Source organism: Chaetodon auriga, chromosome 15 (genome assembly GCF_051107435.1).
Source record: "Chaetodon auriga isolate fChaAug3 chromosome 15, fChaAug3.hap1, whole genome shotgun sequence".
Classification (NCBI taxonomy): Eukaryota; Metazoa; Chordata; class Actinopteri; order Chaetodontiformes; family Chaetodontidae; genus Chaetodon; species Chaetodon auriga.
The window spans coordinates 14,865,021-14,878,742 of NC_135088.1; the positions used below are offsets into that span (position 1 = coordinate 14,865,021).

The following is a 13,722-nucleotide window of genomic DNA, read 5'->3' on the forward strand; positions in this document are numbered from 1 at the left end:
TTTTAGTGGCTAATTTAACAACAAACAGTCATTTGGATAATTTCTGTGCATATTTTTACGTACATTTATTACAAAAGTCAAAACTGGCTCCTCTGTGGACACACGTCAGTAGGGGTCCTTAGCCTAGCAACCGCTGCTGCGTTCCTGGCAACGGGCTGGGATCGGGAAACAAAAGCAGGCGGCGTTTAAGCGACAGTGGTGGAGGAAGTGTTTCTCAAACCCTTCAGTTAAATAAAATTATCAGTATCATGTAAATTTACTCTGTTAAGTAAAACTGTGAAAGTATCATCATTAGTAAAGTACAAGTGTTTCAAAAATGTGCCATGTACTGTACTTGAGCAATTGTACTCCGTTACTTTCCACCACGTCATACCGCCCTCAGTCTTTCAGTTGAAGCCAGTTCTTTTGCTGTCCACCAGATGTCGTACGCGGTTTACGCGGAGAAACTAATCAGACCATGACATGACAGCTGATAAAGAATCTGAGACCTCATATTCCTCCAAGGGACTTCAGCTGCCATATTATAGCGACTTGTGTCAGCTTTACCTTAATTTGTTGTCCTTCTTCCTTAGATGTTCAATTCAGGATGCAACGTTTGCGACTTATTAAAGCATCCTTCTCAGTAATTTCTTAAATTAGGGATAGAGGACACACTTCTGCTGATCCAGCGCGCTGCTCCTTAAGTGAGTTAAAAACTAATGTCATTAATTGCATTTATGATTACATACATGTGGCCAAAGTTGTCAACTTGGAAATGACTTGACTTCTGCAGATTATGCACAAAGCGCTGTCAGTAGGAGATAACTCATCAGGGTGTTGGGACATGATGATAGGCCTGCTGCTCACTGAGTTTCAAGTGGCCGCAGAAAAACGCATCCAATGAGCGCCTCCAAAGTCTGCCCCCCTCCAAAAGAGAGACTCAGTTTCCAGATTTTTACACATGACGAGAATGCATAAAGTCCACAGAAGGCAGCCGTCGACTCAGCACACACAGGTGGAGAATGGGAATGGGAATGACCAGGAGGAGTTTGCACTGAGTGGACTTGTGCGACCTACATTGTTTTAGACTCCTGCGCATTGGATTATGCTCTTCGTCCTGATCTGTGGCTCCCACCGCTTCCACTGAGCTCGCAGATTCACTGACGTTTTGCTTTCTGTTGGTCATTGCATTCTTTATTGAATGCAAACATCGTCATGTTTATCAGAACAACTTTTCTCCTCTACTTTGTGGTGACACTTTCAAAACTTGTGCGTTGCATGGAAAGTGAACTTTGCTTCCCGATTAGATTGGATAACCACAACCATGACAGGAGGGATTTTGACAACGACGTGGAAAACCTTAATGGAAAATGTGTCATAAAAATACGAGCTTTCCAGCAGGAATTAGTGATCGATTTACACCAGGACTCTCATTTCATTGCCCCATCCATTTCTAATCAAGACGCACTCTGGCTCTCCAACACCGATGCCACCACTGACCTGAGCCGGTGTTTCTACTCCGGATATGTGAATGCCGACCGCTATTCTTACGCTGCTTTGAGCCTCTGTAAAGGTTTAAATGGTGCATTCGGGTTCCAAGGCTGGGAGTATTTTATCAGCCCGGCGCGAAATGACACCAGAAGCGCAGACGGTGCACACATCATCCGGCGCAGAACCAGCAACAATCTGAAGCTCAATTCAACCTCCAGGTGCGCAGTGGACAGCGACATCAGTCATCAAGTTGCGCAGTCGTTGGAGAAATACAAGCGACTAACAGATGACAGCAATGTGACCGAGACGATGCTGAAGAGGATGGGGAGAGCCAAACGGTTCGCCTCAGTCCACAGGTACGTGGAGACGCTCCTGGTGGCGGATGAGTCCATGGCGACGTTCCATGGAGATGACCTAAAACACTACCTCCTGACCCTGATGTCAGTGGCAGCGAGGCTCTACAAACACCCCAGTATTCTTAACTCCATCAGCATCGTAGTTGTGAAGATCGTGATCATAACCGAGGAGGACAAAGGACCCAAGGTGTCCGGGAACGCAGCCATGACGCTGAGGAACTTTTGCACTTGGCAAAAAAAGATGAATAAAAACAACGACAAACATCCAGATTATTGGGACACGGCGATCCTTTTCACTAGACAGGTAAAAAGAAAATATGGCTTTATTTGAGTTCACACTATAACGAGCTAACAGTAGAGAATGTGGTAGTTTAGTGTGCGTAATTACGCACAGAAATGTGTAAATCCGATCATTTTTTTTCTCAGCAAATACATTATGTCATCTTGATATGCTCTAAAATAATGACGACATTGATGATGATAAGGATAACAAAAATGTTTTGTGTATGAGGCATGTTTATGTTTGTTAAGAGATGAGCTTGGTTCACCAAATACTAACGCTTTTACATGACATGCGTACCCCCAACAACTCCTGCTGTGTCAGTTAACTGGTTTGCTCTCATACACTCCACCTCTGGTGAACTCAGGCAGCAGGAACTCAGTGGATATCCAGTCCACCGATATCACCACATCTTTGACAGTGAGGCTGGGTCACTAAGGAAATTACTTGAGTTGAACACAGCAATAGTCTTGATAGCTCTTCATGGCTCCTCAGAGGGTAATTTTATAGACTTGGAACCCACCTTCGAGTTCTTGCTGCACTCCCAAATCTTTGGCAGATGAAACAGGGTCAGAGATGAAGTCATTGCTCATAGTCATTGGTCAGTGTGTAACTCATTGATCTGTGATGAACTGTCTGTCTTGTGGAATCTGGCCAATTTTATTTCAACATCGAGGACATGGAGTAAATAAGTCAACCCAGCAGATACTTATTTGATTACTGAGAAAGATAATGTTTGGATATTGGTCAGTCTGCAGTCAAAGGGTCGACTGCAGATGCAATTACAATGTCACAGCCCCCGGCACCGGAGTTAAAGAGTCAATGGCAACATAATAAGGTGCTGAATTACCTTTGGCCAATGCCATTACTGCAACATAACACACAATCATATTAGACCTCAAACAAATGCTTGTTTTATCTGTAACTTTGCCAAATGTGTAGACCCAGAGTGCACTAGGGGATGCACTCTTCGGAAGTGTCTCGTTTCTCTCGGCTGTTCCCATTCTTCCTCCAGCTGTGGGTTTTCAGCCCCCTACCCACCGCCCTGCCTGCTCCTCATTAAACAGGCCCCTGAAGGGAGAGATGGAGGGAGGGGGGAGTGATGTAGGAGGGGGTTCCTTTGTGCATGTCAGAGATGTCCCATCCCTCCATGTTTCTGCCCCACCTGCTTGCCCCAAGTCTGAAACAAACTGCTCCAGAGGTGCAGTTCTGCACAGCTGCAGTCAGCCTGCACTGTTGCTTCTTTGCAGCACATTCTTCACTCTGTCATACACTTCCTTTCTCATTCACTCTAAGCCTCATATGTACATACAGTATGCTCCTCTTCTTTAGTTCATGACACTTCAAATCTGCTGTGTTTTCCATTAAAGTATGTCTGACGCAAAGTCTAGGGTGTTACCAGGTTTTGGGCTCTTAAACTCCACATGCAGCGTTGATGTTGTAAACTCTGTATCCAGTTTAGGTGACCCCATTCTAACTGTGCTGGACCTGCCTGCAGACAGCGAGTCATGTAGACGTAATATGCTATATAAAGCAGAAAGAGACTCGTCATGAGTTTCAGTCACTGTTTGAATTAACTTTATATTGGACTCCATGAGTGAATGTGCTGCTTTGATAAGAAGTTTGACAAACTGTAACAAGTGCTGTATTTCAGGAGCATTTACCAGAATTGGTCAAACAAAGAAAATCTCTTGGCAGTGGCCCTAACCCTTACTTGTGAAAAACAGATTCCTGCTGATGGAATTTCTTGCCTACACTGGGAAAGAAAAACTGACTGTGACAACGTTTACCCATTTATTGCCAGTGTTAAGTCCTCGGGGCAGTATTTAGAGTGTACAACAAAGAACAAATGTAAGCCACTACAGCTAATTTATCACCATCCATCAAACCAAGCTTATGTTTAGATACAACAGTAGGAACCTACAGCTTATATGCTTATATTGACATTTCACTTTCACTCTCCCTGCAATGAACAATGCCATTCCAGCTTCATCTGTGAATAAATAGAATATTGAATCCATCTGAACTCTCCTTCAAAAAGCAATACACAGTTTTGTTTTTGGCTTCCTAACATCAACAGTGTCAACACTTCAAGGACAAAGTGCTCCACGAGACCATACAAAAGCCCTCAGGAAATGAAATTATGTATGGAACTGCCAGGTCTTGTTTGTTAAAATCTAAATAACATATTTTTCCTAAACCTTTTGCCATTCAGGGCATCAGTATGCATACATGCCAATTCATCCAACCTTGACTCAAGATACAGTAGCTATTTAATATTTTACAGCTTCAGATTTCAAAAAATGTGTCTGCACACATGTCTGCTGATAGTAGAGCATTCTGCTCAGCAAATCAGCAAAGGTCAGAAATTCAGACAACAGCCCATCTTCTGTTGAGTCATGACTTGCTGACTGTGTTAGTTTAGTCAGTGGTATTGTTTTGGTTTACCATGGCTTTCAGTGGGCATTTAAGGCACGTCCATTGTCTGATGTTTACCAGCCCACAGTGTAATTTGTAGGTTTTATGAAGACCAACTCAGTGCTGTCCAGAGGCAACTGTGGTTGTCTTTAAACTCTATCGCTAGCATGATCATTGTGTAAAGAATGTTTACTCAGTTCATTAAGTTACACAGAAAGTTCATTGTATTTCAACAGCCAATCTCCAGAAGACTAAATCTAACTGTAAAACTAACACATTTATGTTTCCCCTGAGAGAGATGGGGCTGGTTGTGCTTTCATTCACAGCATGTTTGCCTTTATTTGCATGATAGATAATGGTTGAGAAAGAAAAGAGTACACCCAAATATGTCCGGATGTCGTAAGCCATGTGTGTGATACTGCTGTGTCAGACTTTTTTTCCACTCCTCATAGTCTTTAATTGAGTACTTGGGTACTGAGTGAATTTGTGAGCAACATGATAGTTAGGAATATTGCACCCAAAACACAAACCATGAAACACCAGATGGTAGTTAAATGCATTGGAATCTGTACACAAAATTAAATGGAAATATTTCTTTGCTGAGATGACTTGCATATTGTTTTTAAATTGCAGAAACACACAAAAAAAATGCACAGATAGATGACAGATGTGGCAAGTAGGTCAAAGCAAGGAACAAACTCATTGACACTGCTGTTTCTTCTCCCTTGTTCGTCTTGCAGTTTTTAGTTTTTGCTCATAAATGACTCAAGCGTTCAGATGTCATCTGCACATGAGCACATCTGGACTCGATTTGCACTGGCCAACAATTGTGGTTTTTGCGGTTTATTCTAGGAATGATTTGTCATAGCGCTTGAGGTCTTCACTTGGCACAGTGTTTTATGTGTACATTCAGTGCAGCAGAGGATTGCAGGGGCTGTGTGACATTAAACCAGTAATGTGCTTTAGCTGTAATAGCTGACCGCCACTCTGGGTATGTAGAGACAGTGCAGTTTATGGACCAGGCAGATGGGCGGTTCTCTGTGGCGGTTCCTGCCCAAGTTGTCCTGTGATTAGGAGGTTCAGTTCCAAATGGATACTCTCTAAGATTGGGTTTTATAACCTTGTGGTGTAGAAATAGGTCATCTGGAAACTCTGCTCTGGCATGGAAATGTTGTGATTGGGGACTGTTAGATTACCTCATAGACGAAGGTGTGTGCTAAACACCATTGCCCACCAAAAAACTAAACTGAACGGAAAGCCTTACATGACTTAACTGAATCCTCTCCCAGTCTCTGGAAAACTATTAGTGACAACAAGAAAGCTAAATATTAAGCCTTATTTTCATAGTATTGGTCATATTTATTACTGGTGTTAATAGCACTGTACTCACCAAGTTAATTTCTTAGGTCTGGGAATGAGATGACATCATCAAAATAGAACTCAGACAGTCACACAATCACACAGGTTTTGAATAAACTCTAAGGTTAGCCCAATGTATGTGTGTTAGGAATGTTAGGAATGAAGGCCATGGCCAAGTTTGTTAACTGAGAGGTTTTTTTTTTTTTTTCACTCTGATCCACTCAGATGTACTAATGCAAAATGTTCTTTTGTGTCCAGGACCTGTGTGGAGCCTCCACCTGTGACACTCTTGGCATGGCGGATGTTGGCACCATGTGCGACCCCAAGAGGAGCTGCTCTGTGATTGAAGACGACGGTCTACCTTCAGCCTTCACCACTGCTCATGAGCTTGGTGAGCCTCGCAAACCCCTTCCATTGTTCAATACACATTAGCGGTATAGTTTTTCCTATAGTGTGAGCGCACATGCACAATCGCAGATAAAAGTATCCATGCATTCCTGAAAGACAACTGATGTGTTGTTTCCTCTTGACAGGACACGTGTTCAACATGCCACATGACAATGTGAAGGCTTGTGAGGACATATTTGGGAAATTGCAGGACAACCACATGATGTCGCCGACCCTCATTCAGATCAACCGCACCAGCCCCTGGTCACCCTGCAGCGCTGCCATCATCACTGAATTCCTGGACAGCGGGCACGGTGAGTTTCCATGAACACGATAGTGTGTGTTTGAAAAGTTGTATAAAGCCAGATAGTGATGTCTCAAATGATGTCGCTTGAGTCAGCGTCAATTGGTGCTGAAGACTACAAGCGTGAAAATGAACAAAATCTCGGGGTGTGGCGTTCAAAAGAAGTGACCTTACCAAACCACTGTATCCAGCTCCTCATCTCTGCTTGAGGCTAGCAGCTCAGGGCTATATTAGCCGCTACTAGCATAACACAGCTGAATCTCTTGCCAAACTGTCAGCAGTCGAGTTGCATTGTGGATAAGGTGCTGGGTATTGACAATGAATATGAGTCAGTGGAATAAAAAGACAATATCTGGTTCTGCTTCATCAGTTTTGCTACTTTTTCCATCATGAGTCTGGCAATGTTATAGGAGTTTGAAGCTAAATCGCTGGGGTATTCTGAAGGGAGCTTGAGGCTGCCAACAGTGTTTCACAAACATGTATCAAGGTGATGATTGCATTAGGAGAGCACATAGTCATTCTCTTATTCACACAATCAGACCCTTCTCATTCTGTTTGTCAGTGAATCAAGATATGACTCCCATGCAGTGAGACACTTTGACATTTTCTGGATTTTGCTCAGGTTTTTCTTCATTTGTAATATGACTACAATCATCTAAATGCAAGTGAGAGCATGACTGAATTTCAGCGTCCACCTATGCTTCAAATGTGACATCTGCCTAACTTCCTGCAGAATAGAACCATACTCATAGAAAAGACTCACAAAAGCCAAAAAGAAATGTATTCGGTTGCATGCAGATTGTTTGCCAAGCAGGCCAGACCACAGGACTTGGCCTTGGAGCGATGCTAAACGTTTGTTTTAAAACTGCCCCCACATCTGTCCCAAATTAGAGGGCTTGTTCTGGGGAGAGTCACCACAGCGGTTTGGACAGCGAGGTATATCTGCCCAGTGTTTCCCATGCAGGTTTACTCCAAATAGACAAACTTTTTTGCTTCTTTCTGTGTCCATTTTAGAGATGGCCTGGGTACAAAAGAACACAAACTGGTCCAGAGTGAGACACAGAAGTACATTTTTGATTTGACAGAGAGTGATTTCTATCTAACAATGTCATAATGTGGTTTCTCCTCACTGTCTGTCATAAATCTAGACTTCAAAAAGCAGTGGGGAAAAAAAAACATGTTGCCACATGTTTGAGGCACTTTTTGTGCAGTTCTGTGCCCAAAATCATTTGTAACCAGTTCATTTCTCCACACATGCACAATAACAGCTATTGTTTTTGATGATTGCTCTTTGGAGAGCGTGTAGGAAGGAAGAAGTGAGGCTTATTCAGCGACTTGTTTATATAGTATTGTACTTGTATCAGTTAATCAGTGTGTTTCTTCTGCCAAATCTGCGGTAAACTGGGAGGAAACAAGTTTGCCACCACTTACAGCTCATTCACTCACAGCCTTATTATCTGTTGTGAATTCACCACAACAGGAATGGCACAATAAACAGTTCAAAGGAAGTAAACCCAGATTTTCCCAAGTGCAAATGACTTGTTTTGGATGTGTAAATTCCCCATAAGGGTGGGAAGCTCTGTGTGTTTCTGAGTGATAAAACCTCCTCCTGGAAACCTTCTCATGCAGTGATGTTGATCCTTCGTGTTTCCAAGCACCTGCTCGTCAAACTATTTCTATTAATAGCCTGTTCCTGGAAAGGTTTCTGCATGCCATTTATTGTCAGTGGAGTCCATGCTGTTGACCTCTGCACTGCCTGCTAGCTGCATGTCACTTTGGTAAAGAGTGTAAAGCTAAGGTCTCAAGCTCAAATGTAAAAGTGTAACATGATTTGAGTATAACTTTATCCCTATAAACCATGCAACAAGGGTGGGATCAAACATGAGGTTGTGGTGTGTGAGGGGTTTTAGGGAGAGTTTGGGGATGGGATAGAGGAAGGGGTGACTGTGTGTGGGGCACTTATGCATGTTTGTGTGGATGTGTCTGTGTGTGGTATGTGGGATACACTGCATGCATTGCATCAAGCTGTGCTTTCACTTCAAAGAGCCCAAATCACAAGGGCAATGTCTGCTTACTACCCCCAACCCACAATCCCACCCACCAACAACACACACGCATTTAATCAAAAACATAGTGGAAATATTGATGCATAAGTATAGAATGCAGCATTTTTAGTGATTTTGTGATAATATTTTGGTGAAAACTCAAGGAGTGTAAGTGCTCAGCAGGTAAAGACAAGCCATACAACATTACAGTTAATACTCTTTCTGTGTGTTGCTTACTGAGTCTGTCTCTTCCAGGGGAATGTTTGCTCGACCACCCTCAGAAACCATTGGTCCTCCCCGACACGCTGCCAGGAGTGGCCTACAACCTTGATCGTCAGTGTGAGCTTGCGTTCGGAGAAGGCTCCAAGCCTTGTCCCTTTATGCTGCCACCGTGCGGCCGTCTGTGGTGCACAGGAAAATCCAATGGCCATTTGGTGTGTATGACTCGGCACTTCCCCTGGGCAGATGGCACCCACTGTGGGGACGGACAGGTCTGCGACCAAGGGGTCTGCTCTGAAAAACATGTCCAAAATGTGAAGGTAAGGCTCACGTGAGTTCTTCATGTCAACATATACCTTAAGTGGGGTGTGATTAAGGAAGGTGTTGTTATACTTCCTGTAATATGTCTCTGGATTGCGTTTTTCCAGGTGGACGGCCGCTGGGGTAAGTGGGGCGTGTTTGGTGCCTGCTCACGCACATGTGGAGGCGGCGTCCAACTGTCTAAAAGAGAGTGTAACAATCCAGTTCCATCAAATGGGGGTAAATACTGCCAAGGGGTTCGGGTCAAATACCGCTCCTGCAACCTGAACCGCTGCCCTGACACAGGTACAAGTCTTTCAAAACAGACAGCTATGTCCAATGACATTTTTCCCCCTAGAGCGTTCCCACCTCTCACCTTTTGTTCTCTCCCTCTGTGTAGGTATGACTTATCGTGAGGAGCAGTGTATGACCAGTGGCCGCAGTTTCAACAGTAACCGTATTGGCCCATCTGTGGTGTGGGTGCCTAAGTACTCTGGAGTGTCTACAGATGACAGGTGTAAACTCATCTGCAGGGCTAATGGCACTGGCTACTTCTACGTCCTGGCACCCAAGGTAAACAACAACACCTGAGGTGCATTCTTTGCTTTGCCTGAACAATTGTGAAGATAATCAGATTGGTAAGATTGGTCAGATTAAAGTTTGAACAAATTAAGGTGAGATTTTTAAATATGAGGCCAAAATAACGAGTCCATGTAGGTGAATGTGACTGCGTGTCAGCCAGCTGCCTCTGGTCTAAGTACAAAGAGAGAAGGAAGGAATGAAGAAGAGGAGGAGTAGAGTTTAGCTCTTTCAGATAGCAGGGTGTGAACTGAGCTTTAGCAGCAGTGAGACAGAGTTCACACTTCACTCTATCATACCGGTTTAGGAGGAATAGATAAGATCACTCGGAGGACATGTAGCTCTGAATCACAGAGCAGCTGGATGTTTTAACCACAGTCATGACTTTGAACCAAAAAATGAGTTAACGATAGTTTCTGTGCACAGTTTAGTTAAAAACTTGAGCTGGAGTTTGGTCCATTCTGTGTCAGCTTTAAGGTATGATACACTATAGGATGGAAAAAATATCTGTGTAAGGGTGCTCACACTCACATTAAGTGAACTTATCAGTCACATGGTTGCATAGAGACAAGCAGTGTGTGCAATCAAAGGAATTCCTACTTCAGTATTTTAATAACTGGAATAAAGATATAAAGTTAAGCAAATACACAGGGACTCTTGTGTGGACTGTAATATGTGCTGAATGCTCTGTTGTGTTTGCCTCTTGTGACATAAGTTTTTCTGTAATGTGTAGTGTACATGAAAAACTAACCTTAAACCTAACCTACCCTTAGGTTGTGGATGGGACTCCATGCTCCCCAGACTCCACAGGAGTGTGTGTCCAAGGGAAGTGCATTAAGGCTGGCTGTGATGGAAAAATTGGCTCAACCAAGAAGTTTGATAGGTGTGGAATCTGCGGAGGTGATAACAAAGGCTGCAAAAAGGTGTCGGGACTCTTCACAAAGCCTGTGTGAGTAAAACCCACATCATCACAGGACAGCCTTTAGAGAAAATTGCTTACGTCATTCTTTCACCCATTACTTCAGCATGATAGAATTATCAATGTCACTATTATAAGCTCACATTGACTGAAATATGTTTGGCATGCAGGCACGGCTACAACTTTGTTGTCATGTTGCCAGTCGGCGCAGCCAACATAGACATCCGTCAGCGAGGCTACAAGGGAATGCTGAGTGATGACAACTATTTGGCGGTGAAGAACAGCGAGGGGCATTACCTGCTCAATGGGAACTACATAGTGTCAGCTGGTGAGAGGGACATCATCGTGAAGAACAGCCTGATGCGTTACAGTGGCACAGCTGGCCTCTCCGAGACCCTGCATGCCGTGAAGCCCTTAGGAGAAGCCCTGACTGTGGAGGTGCTGTGTGCGGGCCAGATGACACCTCCACGAATCCGCTACTCCTTCTACCTCGCCCGTCAGACCAAGGAGGACAAGACTGTGAAGAAGGACGGGCGTGAAAATTCCCATAACAGTGTCCTGGCTGAGGATAGTGCCAAGGAGAAGAGAGGAGACACCCTGAAGACATCTTATAGCAAGGAGGATCCTGCTCTTGGGAAATGGATATCCACAGGTTGGGACCAGTGCTCAGTGACCTGCGGCAGTGGGATCCAGAGAAGGATGGTGCAGTGTCTAAGACCCGATGGGAAGCCAGGGTTGGACTGTGGTCCTTCACAAAGACCCCCAGCCACCAGGGTTTGTGGAGACCCATGTCCTGAGTGGCATATGGGGCAGTGGTCGCCTTGCTCCAGAACCTGTGGGAAAGGCTTCAAGAGACGACCACTGAACTGCAAAACCCAAACTGGGCATCTGCTTCCAAGGGACCACTGCACTGGCTTTCGGAAGCCACAGGAGCTGGACTTCTGTAACCTGAGGCCTTGCTAGTAATTAAAACCTATGAACTACAAATTATTGTTATCCTTTAAATGGACTGAATTGAATCCACTCGCAAATATTACACACACAGTGTCTGTTAGGTGCAGATTTTTCCACCTGCGTCATGGGACACTTGCTTGTAAGAACAACTAGAATTATTGGAAGGAGAGTGAAATTCGCAGGGTGAATGCTGGAAGATGTTTTTCACTGCCATCACTCTGATTTCAAAAGACATTATCCAGGTCTAACTCTGATGGCAGCAGATACCCATTTTCAAGCAATCAGTGTAGTTTACCTTATGAGTCTAGGACCCATTTCATATGGTAACAATTGAACTGTGCAGGTTCCAGAGTTTTAGCTGACTCTTGCAGACAGATCAGTGACACCCTCTGGTTTTTCAAAGAAAAGACTATTTTCAGAAAGCAAATATACTGGGGTTGATATGCAGAACTTCTTACAAACAGGACTTAAATGTAAGGCCTGTATGCTGCACAACACTTCACAGTGAGAAGGACAATCCATTTAATGATTATGTGCGACCTTCATTGGCCATCTTTTAGGAGTTTTTTGGGGAATCTTATAAAACCTTGAAATTGGTGAACAGATCAAATTATTTGATTGGTCATACAGTTGTGGCCGTTTTAACATACTGTGTGCTGCATTGTTTATTTAATCAAAATAATTTCTAAAACTTTCACAGAAACAGACAATAATGATGCAGCCAGCATTTCTCCTTTTGAAGGAGGAAGACCTCACTCAGCACCAGTCATAGAAACAGTCTAAACTAGAATCTGTAGGAGAGGAAATGATGGCCAGTGGTTTTTGCTGTGGACGCCAACTCAGTGATATCATCAGGCTGCACCCAACATTGCACTGCTCATCTGAGATATGGGCTTAGCTTGATATCACACACACACACACACACACACACACACACACACACACACACACACACACATATGCTGCGTTAAATGCCTGCATGTTTGATCACTTCCTTTATTTCATCTGTCATTTGACCACAACAGTTGTCTTCCAAGTTCACAGTGTTCAGCCATGTTAAGTCATGCCTGTCTGGCACAGTTACCACACATAATTTATTATCAATGAAACAATAAAGTAGAAAGGGGAAGAAAACCTGGCAGGTCTCTGTTATGATGTACAGATTGTGTGTTTTCCTGGATCTCCTTGTTCATGGCCCCACAGCCTGAGCCAAGCTGTTCTTTCTACACACTTGATGAAATCCTGTAATCCATTATATTCTTGTTTTGTTTCTTACAGGGGGCCACATTGTCCAATCCAACATCCCACTACAGGATGGATCCTCCATTAGTTGGATTATCATTTTGATTATATTTTTTTTTAAATTTTTTCAGCTTTTGCACTTTGTACAGCAAAAGAAACCTATGACCTACATGTGCTGTATTGTATACTATGTATACATTCATTCAGCTCTGTGCAAAAAATAATGTAAATACTTTTTTTTAATTCTTTTTTACACAGGCATTTGTAATTGTCTTTGACTCCATTATATTTATTCCAAAAATAAAGCCATTAAGAAACAGTTCTATTTAATACTGCATATTCTTTGCTGCTGTGCAATGGTTTAATGTCAATATTAAGGACTGGTATTTAAAACGGTGAAATTTTTCCTGTGAATTCAAGTCATTCCAGTGTTTTTGCTGTGATTAGTTGGTTCACTTATACCGCTAAGGTAAATCCAGTGGTATGAGTTGGACTGTATCTTACTAACTAGTTGTGTTGCACCATTCACTTTAACCTCTGCTCAACTTAGGAGCAGTGCTTTACACACATTTATGAGACAGGAGTCCATGGTGTACATGTGCCTTTTAAATTAACTTTGTGAACTTATTGTCCCTTTAGCGGCTAAGCTAATGAGCTAAGATGCTTGCAAACATGGGCAAACTCATTTTCCATCAATAACTTTTAATTGAAAGAAATGGCTCTACAATCATAAAAAAATGCCACAGAGAGTAAACAACACAGTACAAGAATACAGAGAAGCTTGAAAGCTATTGTGATTGGCTAGTCACACTAACTAGCCTAGTTAGCTAGTGTGTTCACGGTTAGGTCACCAACCAGTCCAGCCAGTAGTTACTACATCACCAAGCTTC

General features: G+C 43.2%; 1 protein-coding gene across 1 annotated transcript; it reads left to right on the top strand.

The window, feature by feature from the left end:
* Positions 1-1,194: 1,194 nt before the first annotated feature.
* LOC143332783 (A disintegrin and metalloproteinase with thrombospondin motifs 15-like) lies at positions 1,195-13,095 on the top strand. Its single transcript, XM_076750576.1, has 8 exons — positions 1,195-2,130; positions 6,142-6,274; positions 6,417-6,584; positions 8,875-9,158; positions 9,267-9,444; positions 9,539-9,711; positions 10,491-10,666; positions 10,807-13,095. Exons 1-8 carry the CDS (start codon positions 1,195-1,197, stop codon positions 11,597-11,599), a joined length of 2,841 nt encoding a protein of 946 aa, XP_076606691.1. The 3' UTR covers positions 11,600-13,095.
* Positions 13,096-13,722: the final 627 nt, after the last annotated feature.